Source organism: Ruditapes philippinarum, unplaced genomic scaffold (assembly GCF_026571515.1).
Source record: "Ruditapes philippinarum isolate M1 unplaced genomic scaffold, ASM2657151v2 ctg626_1_1_1_1, whole genome shotgun sequence".
In the NCBI taxonomy this organism is placed as follows: Eukaryota; Metazoa; Mollusca; class Bivalvia; order Venerida; family Veneridae; genus Ruditapes; species Ruditapes philippinarum.
Window position 1 is genome coordinate 69,065 of NW_026861189.1, and position 17,962 is coordinate 87,026.

The 17,962-nt window shown below is 29.1% G+C and overlaps 1 protein-coding gene across 1 annotated transcript; it reads left to right on the plus strand.

The window, feature by feature from the left end:
• The first annotated feature begins 9,020 nt into the window (after nucleotides 1-9,020).
• LOC132714796 (uncharacterized) lies at nucleotides 9,021-16,585 on the plus strand. Its single transcript, XM_060697721.1, has 8 exons — nucleotides 9,021-9,240; nucleotides 11,876-11,941; nucleotides 12,463-12,876; nucleotides 13,283-13,451; nucleotides 14,047-14,208; nucleotides 14,656-14,799; nucleotides 15,361-15,622; nucleotides 16,120-16,585. Exons 1-8 carry the CDS (start codon nucleotides 9,053-9,055, stop codon nucleotides 16,383-16,385), a joined length of 1,671 nt encoding a protein of 556 aa, XP_060553704.1. The 5' UTR covers nucleotides 9,021-9,052; the 3' UTR covers nucleotides 16,386-16,585.
• The last annotated feature ends 1,377 nt before the right edge of the window (nucleotides 16,586-17,962 follow it).

Genomic DNA, 17,962 nt, shown 5'->3' on the forward strand with positions numbered 1-17,962 from the left:
TAGTCGAGCGTTGCTGTCCTACTGACAGCTCTTGTTGATAATTTATAGTTTACTTTTTATCACCATTATGCCTCAGAAATGTTTTTATTTTTATTTATCAAAAGATTTTTTATTTTGGTGCACTTTATAGTATCCAAAAAAGTTACTCGTTGGCCAGTTACCTGAACCTTCTTTTTCATCTCCTGCGTTTTGGCAATAAGTATCGTTACAGTGAGTTAGTATTTTGTATGGAAGTCAAAATACTACTTTGCTTACATTTTGCTACTTTTATGAAAAATTATTTCACATTTAGTGCTGCTGTCTTCAGGTAAACAAGCATATAACATTCTCTAAAACCATTATTTAAACATTATTAAATTCATGTTTGCCCTTTAGAAAGATGTAAAAAAAATTGTTTCTGAGGCATAATGTGCATTTAAAGTTGTCCACTGTTTATGTAATCCAAACAAACAAAAATGTGATGTCATAGTATGGTTATTCTATTGCACTGATATAATTCATATATTTTAATAAAATTTTTTTATTTTAAATACCTTTTTCTTTAAAAATGTGTATTTCTTTTTCATAAAATTTTAAAGGCCAAAAATTTTAATTTGTGAATTATTTCGGAAAAAACGAAGGCCCAAAACAAGCTGTTTTTTTAGTTAGGTTAGATAAAAATTTTTTTAAATTTACACACCCTTCCTTTTAATTTTTTCAAAATTTTTTTTTAAAAAACAAAACACATAAGGGTTAAAAATACTGTAATTTTGGGGAAAAATCCTACTATATGTAGTCATAGTATAAAAACAATGAAAAAAAACAAAGTTTTGGTCAGGGCCATTAACAGTCCATATAATCTAATGATTTAGTCGCAGGGGGCAAACCTTCAGGGAAATTTTTTCTTGAGCAAAAATTTTACCTTTTTTGCTCAGTCTGGTTTTCAAAAGGGATTCAAAAGTGTTCTAAAGCTTATACTTCCTAGCATAACAAAAAAAATTCTATATAAAAAAAACAACTTACCTAAAAAGTTTTTTTTTAATTTTTTCTGTTTGGGGGTTTTTTTCTTTTTTTTAAAAATAGCATGGGAATTTAATATGTGGGTGGCATTTTACTAGGGGGGGTTTTTAATAATAATAATCCCAGCATTTTTATATTCAAGCAGAAACTGCTTCTTAAAAGTCTTTTATTTGTTTTTACCAAATTTAAATAATCTACTAATTAAAAAAAATACTTTCAAATTTTCATAACACCATTTTAAAAACCTTTTTTACAACAATTAACAAAAAAAAATCACAAATTTTTTACTGATGACAGTAGAAAAAATTTTTTTTCAGTTTTTAAAATGAAATGTTACTTTTTTTGGCGCCTCATAAGAAAATGCACTTAGGATCATTTCCCCGTCGTCTGTCGCTTCCACCCCTCACAAAATTTTCCGGGACTACCCTCTAAACTATTCAATTTCTCCAAATTTTCCCAGAAGATCTCCCAAAGTCTATTTGTGCAACGGGCTTTTTCGGGTTTCAATGTTTTTTTCATTTTGGGCCCCTTTTTAAAATTTTTTTTTTAAATTTGGGGACTATTCTTTAAACCCATAGCAATTTAAATAAAATTTTACAGTTTATCTTACTCAAACCTGCCATTTCGGGGTTTCCTTTGAATTTTTTTCCGGGGTTACCCTTTTAAAAAAGGTTTTTTTTCTGTTTCCAAACACAAAACTTTCCCATACCCCTAAATACGGGGCAATTTTATCCAACTTTACAGGAATGATCAGCCCCAATCTAGTTGGCACTGTCAGTCTTTTGTCCGCTTCACAAAATTTGTCCAACATAAATTGGGCCTTTCAGGGGGCAAACAATTGTTATGTATTAAAAGAAATTTGAAAATTTTTTTTTGGAGAAAAAAATTTTTTACATAATATAAATTTTTTTCTTAAACAAATTTTATATTGGTTATATTTTGTGATATTTAACCAGATAGGGCAACTTGTTACAATTTTTGATCAGGAATTTATGTATGTAGCACTTGTAAAATATAGCTTGCTTGACTTTATTTTAGTGAAAATAGACTTAAAGAAAATTTAGATATTTGTAATTATAAATCTATTTAACTATTGTAAATATAGTGTTGCAATTTTCCCCCTCTTGTTTCCCCGGGGTTTTTTTTTAAAAATTTTTGTTCTTTTTGGGGATATTTCTTTTTACGGTTTGAAAAAGGTTTCCTGGATTCAACCAAAAAAATTATTAAATTAAAATTTAATTTCATGTTTAAAATTTTAAAAAAAATTTGGGGGAAAAAATTTTTTTTTTTTTTTTTTCCCTTTTTTTTTGGGGTTTTTTTTTTTCCCGGGGTTTTTTTTTTTTATTTAGTTTCTTTTTTTTTTTTTTTTTGTTGTAAAAATTTTTTTTTTTTTTTTGTTATTTGTTTTAAAAATTTTTTTGTTATTTATCCAAAACAAAAAAACAAAAAATCAAAATTTAAAAGATAAAAAAAAATTTAAAAAATAAATAAAACCAATTAAAAGAGGGGAAAAAAAAAATTGAAACAAAAATTTTGTTTTTTTTTTCCTTTTTTTTTGGGGTTTTTTTTTTCCTTTTTTTTTTATTTTTTTTGTTTCATTTTGTGGGGTTGTTTTTTTTTTTTTTTTTTTTCCTTTTTTTTTTTTTTTTGGGGTTTTTTTAAAAATTTTGTTTTTTTTTTTCCTGTTCTTTTTTGTTTTTGGGGGTTTTTTGTTTTAATTGGGGTGGTTTTTTTTTTTTTTTTTTTTTTTTTTTGGGGTTTTTTTTCTTAAAAGCCTCTTTTTTGATTGCCCGGGGCCCTTTTTTTGTTTTTGTTTTTTGGTTTTTTTTTTTTTTTGGGGGGGGGGTGATTTTTGGTTGTTTTTTTTTTGTTTTGTTGTTTTTTTCTTTTTTTTTTTTTAAATTTTACAAAATTAAATTTTTATTTGCTTTTTCAACTTTTTTCAAATTTTAAAATAAAAAGAAACTTGACCGCAAAAATTTTCTTTCCCTTTTAAAAAAAAATTTAAAAAAATTTTAAATTTTTTAAAAATTAAATTTTTGGGTTTTTATAAGCATTCCCAAATTTTTTTAAAATTTTAAAAAAAGTATTTTAGTAATTTAAATTAAAAATTTTTTTAAAAATTTTTTTTAAAAAAAAAAAAAAATTATATTTTTTAAAATAAAAAAAAAATTTACAAATTTGGTTTTTTAAAAAAAATTAAAAAATTGACTTTTTAATTTATTTTTTATTTTAAAATTTTTTTTAAAATTTTAAAAGTTAGTATACAAATTAATTTTTAAAAAAAATATTTTAAAAAAACGGAAATTCTGTTTAATTTAAATTAATTACCAAACCTTTAAAATTTTTTTTTAAAAAAAAAAAAAAAAAAAAAAAAAAAAAAAAAAAAATTTGTTTTTCCAAAATTTTTTAAAAAGTTTTTTTTTAAAATCGGTAAAAAAATTAAAATTTTTTTAAAATTATTTTGAAAAAAAGGGGTTTTTTTTTTATTTTTACTTTTTATTTTTTTTAAACTAAGCAAAAAATTAATTTATTTTTTAAAAATTTTTTTTTTTTTGGGGGGGGGGGGTTTTCCCCGTGTTTTAAAATTTTTTTTTTTATCTATACAACTTAAATTTAATAAGAGATAAGATAAGATTTCTTTGCAACAAATTAATGACTTTTTTATTTGAAATGAAAGTTATCATATTTTAACTTTAGCATGTTTATTCAAGTTTGAAAACTTAGTAAACCAGTTTATAATATCAAGTAAGAAGTAAACTGACGTTTTGATTCTGATTATTTGAATGTAATATATTGTTCTTCATTCTTTATTTTTGATAAGAAAGTTTATTATTAAATATTATTCAAATTTATTAGGCATATATGAAGTGAAAACAACAATATACAAAGGTGAAAAATCTGAAGAAAGAAAGTAATGTTTCGTAATCCAGGGGAAGCAAGTTTGATTGCTCCACCCCTTCCTTGCCTCCACTCACAATCTATGAGAATTATAATAAAAGTTTGTATTTCTTGTGTTCTGAGATGTGGATACAGGATAAAAGCATATTTACAGTTTACTTCTAATGTAAAAAAGAAAAAAAAGTACCAAACACCCCACACTGAAAATTGCAACATGACCAAAAGCCTCAAGAAATGCTGTCAGGCTTGCAATAACATAGATATGTGTATTATAAATATGTTCATTACAAATACTGCATTTATACTATACACAGAACACATTTGCTTACATTCGAACATTAAGGATACAGAAACTTTACAAAGACCTCCATAAAAAATTGTTTTAATCTAATACAGAAATTTAAAATGGAACAAACTATGTACTAGTTATATTACAATGAAACAAGCACTGTTGTAATTTGATAAACCCTGTATTGCATGTTATGTCAAGGCATAATATAAAATTATGAACTTTATGTATATTACCATCAACACTCTTGTCTAGAATTGACTATTGATTTGTTTTTGTTTGTTTTGTTGATTTTTTTAAACTTATGCGTTTGAACTTCAATTTATTATATTTCTTATTTTATAACATAGTTTTCTTTATTATGGTTATCATAACAATATTCTTTAAAAAATGAGGAGTGATTTGAAGTCCTTTTTTTATTTCAAAGATTCTGGTTTTGTTCAACAGTTTATTTTGACAGGCAGGAACATATGGATTGTGAATATATTAATTTAAAGTAATACATTTTGCCCTTATCAATAATGTACATAGGGGACACCTTTAACTGCAAATTACAGAAGTCAGTTGTTTATTGTCAACACCTTCAACCTTTCACACCAGGTGACATCTCTACTACTGTATAGGTGGGGGCGGGCAGTAAAATTAGCATACTAATTACTGTGGATTAAAGAATTGTTGTGACAATTAACCAATCAGCCAATCAAAATAGACATGTCTTTTGATTAATTTACATAAACCCGCCCAAAGAAGGCTGTAACCAATCAGTGATAATCGGTTTATTTGCATAAACTCCAATTACCATAACGTGGCCAATCAATAATAATTACTCAAATTTAATGTGAATTTTTAATTGTTTTGTAAATAAACACTCAATTTTCAACACCTATAAATAATAGAAAAATTAAAGTTTGCAATCATTCAATCAAATTCTGTTGTGGATAATTTATCATAGTGCTTTTTATTACTATATCTTGCTGCTGGATTTACACTTGGAATATTCCGACTTGAGTTAGAACTCTTATGTAATAAGTGAACTTTATAATATTTATTACCTGTGTTAGAATAAGTGACAGTATGGCAGCAGTGTCCAGGCACTCCCAGAAGAAGGGGACATTTATGAAAGGTAGGTCCACTAGTAATATCTTGATCTTGATTTTTTACTCTATTATTATTGGGATATAAAACAAATGGACAAGCAACTTTTGACTAATAAGCAACTTAAGTAGGCGTCTAATTACAGCCAATAAGTGTTAAAATTTAAACATTTAATAAAATTAGCATTTTGATATAAAAAAACGACTGTAAATTTGATAAATAGAATTTTATTTCCATGTACGTAAATGAAATTTTACTGAACTGACTATTATAAAAATTGAATTTGTCAAATAATCATTTTATCTTGTTAAGGTCTTGTTAAAATATGCTGCCTGTTGATTTACGTTGTTTAATTCAGTTGAAGTTTCAATAACATCGTAGCATACTGATAAACCAAAAAATTATTTATATAGCACTGTCAGTTGCTTTTCCTATTGAATAATGTCCCCAAGTTTCACTTAAAATATTTGTTTGCTTTTCCTCTGTTATATTTCATAGGGATTTATGTAAAACATTTTTTATCACATACCCATGTCATTTTCATTTATGAAAATAGTTTTGCATCACCAAACATATTTTGAGGTACCAAGACACTCCTCATCTGTTATTTTTTTGTCTGTAAATCTTACTTTTTGTCTGTGACATCATTTGCATTAAATTTAACATAAATGTAAGCGTAACACAAATAACTAATTATTATACATTTTAATCAAGAAATTATTCATTTTACCATCACAAAACAGTAATTGTGTTAAATAGAATTATATTTTTATGCAACTTCATGGAAGAAATTGTTGAATAAAACATTATTGTTTTTTTTGACAGGTTTATATGACTGTATATAAACGTTTGTAAATTACTAGAGTTATATTGCATATTAAGAATCTTTATATAATAAATTTTTGATACTGCAAACTTTCTTTAGAATAGAAAAATTGAAAATATTTTATAAATCTGTAGTCGTGAAATATTATATTAACGTCACTATCTTCAAATGAAAAACGTAACTGACATGCAGTATTTGCCAAGTGAATAAGTTCAATAAATTCAGTATTATATATCAACCTTGGACTTTTTTCAAAAACGGACCTTGGTAAGGAATACTATTTCTCAACATTTGATGTTTGATTTACATAACCTTTCTACTGTAAATAACCAACTTGAACTGACAACAACTGAAAAATTGATAAATGCAAATAAGAATAACATTATGGTATGCTAATGGTGTATCACCACAGACCTATAATTTCAGTCAAATATATATGAGCCGCGTCACGACAAAACCAACATAGTTGGTTTGCGACCAGCATAGATCCAGACCAGCCTGCGCATCCGCGAAGTCTGATCAGGATCCATGTTGTTTGCTATCAGTTTCTCTTCTTGTAATAGAGTTGGTAAGCGAACAGCATGGATCCTGATCAGACTTCGGGAGGTGCAAGAAGGTCTGGATCCATGCTGGTCACAAACCCACTATGTTGGTCTTGTCATGACACGGCTCATATTATTCTAGTGTGATTTGCATTTATCAAGCAATGAACTTCCCGGTTAAACATACATATATATATCTTTATCTTTAATAAAAATTTATGTTATGTAATATTTGTTTTTATCACATAAATGGCTACGCAGGAGTGTAATAAAGCCATTTAATAAATACGATATTACACTAGTGTAATAACACTTTGACGTGACATCATTTGCGCTATTTAGAAACATAGCCCTAAAGTATGCTAATGTTAGTGTTACACTATAGGCGTGTCATTGAAAAATTACTCATTTTAACAGTTTACTGTTCTTATTTTATAAATGTGATAAATAGAATATTATATTCGTGTAGATTCAATACTAAATTTATTAAAACAATATTATGCTCGCTAGAGGCTCGCATAATATGATTTTATTCAACTCGTTCAATAAATTTAGTATACAACTACACTCATTCAATATCCTCTATATGTCTTTGTAATAGATTAATCAGATTGTTGTATGGTTTGGCTCAGACTCCTTGTAAAGTTTGAAGTGAATTATTGCTAAATTGCATTATTTCATATTTATTTTTTTATGGAGCATCATAAGCTCAAAAGCATTGGAGGTTTCTTCCAGAGCATGACATAAATTATATAATAGTATTGGATTCCGAAGTATAGCTAAGAATGGAAATGTAAGAAATAAGGCATATAATGATAAACAAGTAAAATTTTTTAATTCATTATATAAAATATTTAATGGTACTCTCTATCGGTTTTTCAAAATTATGTGGAAGTAATGTAAATCAAACGGTTATCTGCATTGTTACTGCACTATGCTATGAAGGATAATAAAAAAAGAAATCTCAACTTATAATTACAAGTGCTTAATTCATGGTCTTTCTAAGATTTAATATTATCAATTCATCTATCCTTTAATAAATGATGTATATAAAGTTTTTTTGTTTTTTTTTCTAGTACTTTTTGACTTTTTGATGCCAGTATCCAATTATCACTTATCAGTGTTTCATGTGCATTTGTAATTTAGTTTGGAATGAAAAAATTTAAAGCATGATTAAATGATTAACATTGAATAATTTAAAAGAAGCCAGTAACTAAATCCTGATTTATTTTATGAAACAATCCAGTTAACTTGCAGAAGGTCAGTGGTTTTACTCTGATGTTTGTGTGCCTTAAAACCATACAAAAAATAGATAATCAATATAAATATCAACATTATAAAGATCAATGCTGTATTAATTGTTGTTACTATATTAATATTACGTCATCATTAAAGATGAGTTTAAGGAACATGAAATATTTCTCAAACATAAGAGAAATCTATTAAAATCCAGAATGAGAAATTACAAATTGTGATTTGCAATGCAGGTCTATTTGTAGCTTTTGTTATTCAAAGTTTCCCCTTTACTTATTTTTTTTTTGAAAATTTAAGAAAGGATAAGAAGTAATATTTTTCATGTTATGCTGATTTAGCAGTATTTCATTACCATATTTCTACTGGTTAACTAACAACATAATTTTCTTGGATTGTAATTGCCAATTGCAATATGTAAATTACTTTATTTGTTCACCTCTTAATATTTTACTTTTATAAATATATATCCAAAATTTTCATGAAAATTATCATGAATCGGGAGGCGTGCTGCTTTAATGATATTTTTGAAAGACTGACATGGATTGGTTGATATACAACACTGATGTTTCATATCTTAAAAGACCTTGACTTTTATTTGAGTTATGCCCCTTTTTTTCTGGGAAATTATTGGTTTCCTAAGGAACACTTCAATTTCAATGATTAGTTTTCTTTGAAATCAATTTTATTATTCATTGAGTTATGCCCCTTTATATGCATGCTGTTTGTGAAATTATCATTTATTTTTCTATTGAATTATTTTTTTAGGCCATTTGCCTATGAAAGATGTATGGATGATTCATATTACTGTGTAATAGTCAGAAAATTTCAGTTTTACTTAATTTATCCTAATTTAAGGCAATTTTAATAACAATAAAGTAATTCATTTTTAGGCAAAAGCTACAATATATAATTGTCAATGGTCTTCTATTGCTAATATATCAGTCACTACAATAAACTAGATATTAATGTTAAGGTGTATTTTTTTTTTCTCTAAAAGAATGTGTCCCTCCCGTTTCAGTATTACTTGAAATATGCAAAGTGTGTCTTCTCTGATATGCATTTTGATACTGTTGGGCTTAAAATAATACATGTTCAAATTTTATATGATATTCTTTGGTTTTAGGTCAGTTGAAGCTGTCAGCGTACATGAACTATGGTCTTCTCACTGTACACGTTATCCAGGGACGTCATTTTAGTTCAGCATGGAAACAACAGGCCAACACGTTTGTCATGATCTCGGTCATCCCTGAGGTTACAGGTGTAACCCCCACACGCTGTAGAACAGCCATCGTTACAGACAGTACACGTCCATCGTACAATGAGAAGTTTTCTTTGTAAGTTTTGTACAATTATTTTGCACATTTTGCCATGAAATATGTATAACATTTTCAAAATCAACAAAAACTAATTTATTTAGAATATGAATGTATAAAAATGAACTAATTTACTAGGCAATATTTTAATCTCAGAAAATATGAGGGATGTCTGGAAAGTTCATATACAGCTTCATTTTTTATTGTATAACCATGAACTTAATTATGCTGTACAAATTTTGTCAGCATCAATATACATATCTAGCGAACACACTTATCAAAAATTATTGAACTGTGACTTACGTTTGTATTTTAACAGTATTTACATACAACATATATACATCGTCATGGAGCACTTTGACAACGTCAACGGCGTCAAATAAACTTCATGTTTACCAACTATTCAATTTCTTCCGATTTTAATAGCCATGGTACCTGTCTGGCGTATACTTAATACATGTGTTGTTCCTTTGCTATTACTTCATGAATTTCATATTAAAAATTATTATTTAAAATCAAAGATGTCACTTGTTCCCATACAGTGTGTGAGATGTCTGCCTTTTTCAAAAATTGTAACGCAATCTACGATATTTCGGCCATGCTACTTTTGGTCGTCTGATGTGTTTCTTATACGGCATCCTGTCATCACCGCTTCTTGATCTTGTTTGACATTTAAACACAAGTTGCCTTTAACATTTAATGGTTGATTTTGTTTTTAAACGTAAAGATTAAAATATCAGTTGGCACCATATTAGCGTTGCTGTGAAGTTATTTTTAATATCATAACGTTGCTCCGTCCGTTAATTTGACGTCATTTTTGCAACACAAAATTTACGCACCTTCATTGCCTATAATCGTCTTTTACAAGCTGTTTGTTTATGTATGACGTCATAATTTACACTAAATATCATGTACTAGTATCCTTTGATGCCACAAAATTAAAAGGAAAGTTTGCGTTAAAATTACAACTTTTAGCAACTTATTATTCGAGTAGCTATCGTTATGAAATCAAAGTGCTCCGTGATTCGTTGATCATGTTGCCATAGTGATCGGCGCATTACAGATATTTATTTGATCATGTGTTTTAATTTAGAAATATGTAGCAAATAAATACTTAAGCAAAATATTAAATCATCATATTGATATGACTGTTTATAATAATTTTATAGCCTTGTCTACGAACTTTCCGGACAGCCCTCGTATTAGGGCATTGAAAGTTGGGTAATTATTTTGTGGTATCATTGATGAATTTGTTTTACTTTTTATAGCTAAATGATTTGAATGATTATTTCTGGGACAAAATAGGGGTTTTTTTTATTAAAATTAATTATTCATGATGCCTGTATGAATCTGTGTGATATATTTTATTGAAAATTGATGCATAATACATCATTGCAGTTATTTTCATCCAGAACATGTTCACTGGAATTTGATACACAAAATGTTCCCTTGAAAAGAATTAAAATAAATATTTTTAATTATTTACAAGAAAATTACTTAGCTGTCACACAGCTTAATTTAAATTGCAATTTTAAACACAATTTGCATAATGCCATTCTACTTCTTCAAGTTGCACACTGCCTTGTTTGGTATAGTGATTTATGTGATTTATGGAAACATGTGTATTGCCAGATAACAATACAGTAGCTGTCATAAATATTATGCTTTTACATTGTATATTGTCACAGTTGACATAGCATAGTACAGTGCTTTATTGGTTGATATAACATTGTATATTGTCACAGCAAACACTTAACTTTCAAAGTTATTGAATGGTTAAATTGTATTCCAATCATATTTTCTGTTTCATGTTATATGTGTACTATCTTTAATTAGTATAATGTTTGAATGAAACATGCCCTTATATTGACATAAAATTAAATTTTCTATGCTTTTATGACATTGAATGATTTTAAGCATAAAAAAACAATCTGAATGACTTTCACCCTGTGTTTTATTTATCTATTATTGCAACTACACTAAGTCTTATTCATTGGGGGCTTATATCATAAGAAATAAATTCTGATATACATCAGCCATTAACTCAGTTTATGTTAAAATAAATGTAATTGTGTTTTTAAATAAAAAAAAAATATTAAAATATAATGAACATTAACTTTCTTGATTAAGAAAATGTTCTGAAATTGTGCATGCTTTAAATATCTAAAACAAACTGACAAAAATAGGGGGACATTTTGCTATCTGACCCTTAAAGTGAGTTATTTTTTTGCATTTTGAATTTTTGAGTCAATTTCAGTAGCAAATAAGTTAAGAAATATTCAATATATTTTTATTAAATGGACATGAGAAAACAGACATGAGATCATTTTTTTCTTTTTTTTTTTTTAGGATAGTAATGGCCATATGTATATTTGTATCAATAATGGAAAATAAACTTGAAATATATAATAAAGTTTTATTTAGAAAACCATCTTCTTTAACTTAGAATTCAATTTCACAAAATCCCTTGCTGGTTCCAAAATCAAGCCAGGATTTGCCGTATGATGGCCCATCAGAGATATTAAGCTAATTATGGGTACATTTGATTGAATAAGATCTATTTTCTGCAACAATTTAGAATCCACTTATGAAATTCATTATAAGAACTATAAAAGGTAGAGACTGAAGATAACAAATATTGTATATTATATTACAGTGAGGTTGGTGATGATGACGTTCACAGACGACTCTTGTTGACAGTCTATCATAGAGATTCTTCTGGGTATGTTATGACATTTTCAACTTAAACCCTGCAGAATATAAAGTGAACTTGTCCGGCAGTTGACAGGAAACTGTTTAATGTAGAGGCTACTATGATGAGGCTGGCAAGACCATCTGCCTAGCTGGCACACTTGTTTGACTGAAACTCTATGAACATTTTGTTAATATATTAAAATACTTTTTTGCTGTAACATTTTAAATTGAAAAATGAATACAAATGATAAGGGAAGAGGCTACCTATCAGTAAGGCTTCTGGGTAAAAGTGGTGCTGGTGTTACAACCATATTTCCTCATTAGTACTGGTTAGTTCCAGGAACTGGACTCAAGTGATTCAAACTGGCTGAAAAATTTAAATCATTTCAGTTTGTATACATTACATAATAGGTTCATGTATATAAATGTACAGGGAAAAATGAATAGTTTTTGTATTTAGCATAATAATTTCAAAATGACTTGCATCAGATTTTTAGAATTTAAGATTATAAGATAATGAAATTATATTTATAATTATTTATATTTCAGTAACCACGAGTCTCTGGGATGTACATCATTTGGTATCAGACACCTCCAGCAGGGAAATCGTGAAGTAAATGGTTGGTACCACCTTCTCACTGACAGTGTTGGTCACAAGAAACATCTACGTGTAACCGCCAAGGACAGACCTTCTGTTCCTGTGATGCAGAGCCGAGAACCACGCCAGATACCAGCCGTTAATCGTGATGTACCAGATCTTGATCGCCTAGACTTAACCATCTATCGTTCCCAGTATGGTGGTTTTGGTTTTTCTGTTGTTGACTCGTGTCCAGTGAAGATTGGTCGTGTTGATGGGTCATCTAGTGCTCAGGAAGTTGGTCTTCAGAAAGGTGATCTTGTTATCCGGGTCAATGGTCAGAATGTGTCAAGGTCAACTTCAGTCAGTGTAGCCAGGTGTATAAAGTAAGTGTATACATTAAAATGTTTTGTAAAGATTATATCCAACTGTTTATTACAGCTCAATAAAGTTGTACTTATTTGAGTATTTATTTGAAGTCCTTTTTGGATTATTCCAGTATTATCGTCAAATGAAGAAACATGGTTAATGACTAGGGTTTTTACTTATAGCCCTGTTTGAACTGAAGGCTATGTTTTAAAAAAAAAAAAAAACTAGTATATTACATATGATTATAATGAGATTGGTTCTCTGATCAGAGCTTTTTTATCTGAAATAATGACAGAAATATATTGCATTGTAATGAGCTTGACAATTCGATTCAACATTGCCAAAAAATGAATGCTTGGTGACAATAATATTTTTGATTTTATGTTTATCTGTGCATTATTTGTATTTTTTTCTTCTTCTTAGGAAGTCGGGAAATAGAGTTCAGTTAGAGGTTCAACGCCCAGGTTGTTATGCCACACCCACTCCTCTCCAATCATCCGCCTTGAAGTCCAGCAGTGAAGACTCTGGTAACACCTCCGTCCAGGAATTTACGATCTGTGACGATAGAACGGCTCTACTCAACTCAGCCATTGTAAGCTTTAAACCATTCCGTGTGCTTCATAAACTTAGAACTAAATCATGTTTTAGTCTATCTACCACAAGACCAGTGAGAATTTAGTGATGCATAGTCTACTGAAAAAAGTCATTTGACATTACATAAACAATGTTTCTTTCAGTCACAAGTGTGTTACGTTCTATCTATAGCAAAGATAGTGCTGTTGGTGTTATATATGTTGAATACTCAGTGCACTTGACTTTTAAGTACTATCATAATTATTATGAGTGTTTGATTTTATCTAAATCTTAGGGATGTAAAATTATGAAATGATAATAGTTTTGTATGTTGAGATTTCATTGTGGCTGTAGAACTTGCAGGAATATCTAATGAGAACAGACTTTGTGCAGACAGACATTATGCAAGGAAAAATGTGCTTGAATATTTTATAGATTTTTATCCTTTGTTCAAATACAAAAATAAAAATATCTAAAATGAGATTGGTTGTTGTCATTTATTCTGAAATGGTCAACAAAGTTTAAGGTCTGTCTGCATGTGTCTGTGTGCTAAACAATTTTAAATGATTACATTTTAAGTCAGTAAAAATATAACAAAAATTAATAAATTTCAGAGTGTAGACACACGCAGACAGGCCGCTCTTCATCGGTTATTATGCCTTGAGGAGAACTTTGTCGACTTTATGAACTCCGGAATCCAGAAGTTTTCACGTCCCCTCCGCCACTGTGTTATCAACAGCTCCCAGCATGCAACACTCTTCCAAAACATAGAAAAGGTAAATTTTGTTTCTGATTTAGATTTTAATTTTGTCTAAATACAAGATAATTTTTAAGCCCTGCTCAGAAGTCTTGGAGTTCAGTATCAAAATTAGGCTGCCAACTGCTGGGCCCTAATGTGGACTGATTGCATAGGCCTGTGTGACTACTAAGATTTGAAGAGATAAACATATTCTCCGTATTTAAATCTGTAATAAAGTGATATGTTGAAACTATTTATAATCTATCAAAAGTTTTTAATAAGCCTGGTTAAGTATATTTTGTATATATACACATTTAACCCGACAGTCAGTTTCATGGATTTTTGGATTTAAATCTGAGCAAAAGCTGTCTGCTTATTGTTGTTAAAGCTTAATTTTCACTTTTTAAAAAAACTGAGGTAAGTTGTTCATTGTAAGTATAACTATGTGTTTTTCTGTGTTGGTAATTGTATTTTTTATTTACAGATAGTTTGTATGAGTCAGTACCAGGTACACCAGATATTAGATAATCTCCCATCCTACACACCCTCTGATGATGATGATGATGATACTTCGTTTGTTGTTGAGAATGATCTTACATCAGTCATCGCCATGATCTACCTATCTAAGGTTAGTATTTAGAAGAATTCTTAACTATCTAGACCCAAAAAGAAATGTCAACAAAATTTAAGTAATTTTTTATTGTTAGTGAATTGTCTTGTTGCATGCCTTAAGTTAAGTTAATTTGTAACACATTTGTGTCCTCAATAGCATTTATTTAACTGTTGCATCTATCTGAATACTGTGCCTGGTATAAAAAGTAGATAAACGTCTTAGATGCTAATAAGCTCATCGCTTCTTTTAAGCTGTTTAATTTTTCTACTGGTGTCTATTTATTATCCAAATACAAGATTTTCAAATCAAGTTTCACAAAACATCTATCAAAGAAATTTTCAAACATAAACATTTCTATAAACAGAATAACAATTAATATTTTCATTATGTAAATAATCTAAATTTCTGAACTGTTCCAATTTTGAAAGGAGATGCTGTTTTGTTGGTTCACATTATTTTTGTTATACCTACACACCACATGTTAGGCAAATTAGGCAAACGTTGGTTCACATCAGTTCATTATTTTTGTTATTATTCATTTACATGTTCATTCAATTTTGTATACATGTTTTTCAGTTACCAGTGATCTGTACAGCTTACGCCTTATACGCTAGGGGTCTGTCCCACGCTGCCTCCTTGCTTGGTTCCCTGGAGAATAACGATCAGTTCTGTGGTTTCCTACTTAACGTTTCTCAACAAGGGAAGGAACCCAGTCTGTGTGACTTCATTAATCGTCCCCTCGCCCACTTTCAGGAAGTTTTTGGTCTGCTTCAGATTATATCTACCACTACAATGCCTCACTCAGAAGAACGAGCCATGTTTTTTGACATTCTCACAGGTAAGCTGATATACAATGATATCATATTATTTTCATATAATCATACTCAAATTTTAGAGAAAACAAGGAAATGTCTACAAATATGTAGAATTTTCAAGTTAGTGTGGAAATGTGCAATATGATGATGCAGCATCATAACATCTGGAACAATTTACATGAATATGATAGTTCACCTGAAATGCAAACTGTAATAAAATGGAGAGATTAATCCACAAGACAAAAAAATCACAGATTATTTAGTTATAGCATATACAGTCAAATCTGAAGGAGCAGGCACACCTGCACAACAGCCAATTTGTAAACAGCAGTCAGCTGAAGTCCACCTGTGTCAACAACAGTTTTTGACATGTATACAGCGGATGACATTTCAAGTAACAAACTTTCTGTATATGATGAAAAGAATAAATTCTTTCTTAGGCAACTCATAATATGTGGATGAGTTTCAAGTCTAAATCATTACTTTACAAATCTGTACATGTTTTTTTCTTCATTTTCAGGACTACAGTCGGTTAACGAGCTAGTCGCCCTCACAGACTTAGTCACCAGTACTTTTCCCACCACTGTAATCACTCTGCCCACAGTATCAACCCAGCGCCGAGTACCACTAATGGGGTCATTGGTCTTGAAACGGTCATCATCTGAGACGTCGTCCTCAAGCGGGTTTGGTAGTGGGTCATCTCAGAACTCAGACATTCCTTCATGTGGTTCAGAGACAGAGAACACTGTTTGTGATCATTCTGTGTTTCTAAGTACACTTGTGTAAAGTGAAAAATGGATTATATGAAAGTGCTATCTGTGTTACACGAATGTGTAAATGTTGTTGTTGTTATTCTAAAGATTGTTAATTTTTAAAAATTTGTTAATGATATTTGTTTATGTATTATTTAAATCATGTAAATATGTGCTATGTATATAAATTATGAAAGCTTCTGTATAATCTACCTTTCCTAAACTTTCAACGTTCTGTTTGGTCTTGAAACTAATCATTTTTTGCTAATTTTTGGAATACAGTAAAGTTACAGAGATTTAGTATTTCTTGTATGCTAATTTTTCAACAAATGTGACATTATTCAATTATACTTTCTTAACCTGAAAAAAATAATAATATTCAGAGTATAACACACAAGTTTTCTTTATCAGGATTTTTTTTCAAGTTTTCTTTTCTCTTGACTTTTTTCTACTGTTTTTTTCTATTCTTTCTTCATTCTTCTTGTTGCTTCATTTGTTATTTTATATCTGTAAAAATAAAATAAAATGTGCAATTTTGCATTTTTTTTCTATGTTATCTATAAACCTATATACATGTAGTCCTAAAATGCCATTTACAGTCACTGACTTATCTATCCTCATGCCCAGGCAAATATTCAATGGTTAATGATTTTCTGTCAACATATAAAAACAAAATTTTTATTTTAAGATCAAGGAAAAGCCTTGTATCAAAAATGTTGGTTTGTCTATCCAAGCATTGCAAAAATACTTCAGGGTCCACAAGCAGTACTACATTCAGTAACAAAAAAAAAACAGTGGCATGTTTGTCCGTCTGAATTACTTGATACACTTTGTATAAAAACTGGTGAGATGAAGTGTCCAAGATCCATTAATTGCTATTTTGTTTTAGTTTTTAACCATTTACCTTTATTGATACTTATCCTGCTCTCCCATATACATGTATAATACTATAATGTTACAGAGATCATATCAGAAAATGTCACCGGAACATCACCCTTTCCTAGATTTTTCTGGCCCCAAACTTTTTTACAAATAAAATAAGAATTTGTCAACAGAAGAGAAACTTTGACAGAACACCTTATCTTGCCTTTATTCAAAATTTCAAGGCAGTATATGAGACCTTTTTCATTTTTAATATATTCAGTACCAGTAAGCAGTGTAAAGGTGGTTTATCAATGAAACAGAATTTTCAAACTTCCATATGTTCAAAATGGGGAAAGGGGCCTGTGAATCAAATCAGAATGCCTCCGGCATTGCTTATTTTTAAATGTAGGGAGGTTAAGGTAACTTTAAACATCAGGCTCAGAACATATAAACCAATATACTCTTTTAATTGCTAGAAAACAAACCATTGTCTGATATGATCACAAAGAATAGACCATACTGGAAACTGCTAGGAAACTAGTACATACATGTACTTAAAAAAATATGAGGAAAAAAAATATCAACACCAGCTTACCTTACACTGTTGCTTTATTTATTGACAACTGTTTCATATTTGGTAGGATCAAATCTTACGTAGTCCTCTAAGGTGAAGAAAGAGGTACTGATGTCTTTGATTCTATGACTTGATTCTATGACCATGTGAAGTTTCATTAAGATATAATTGAC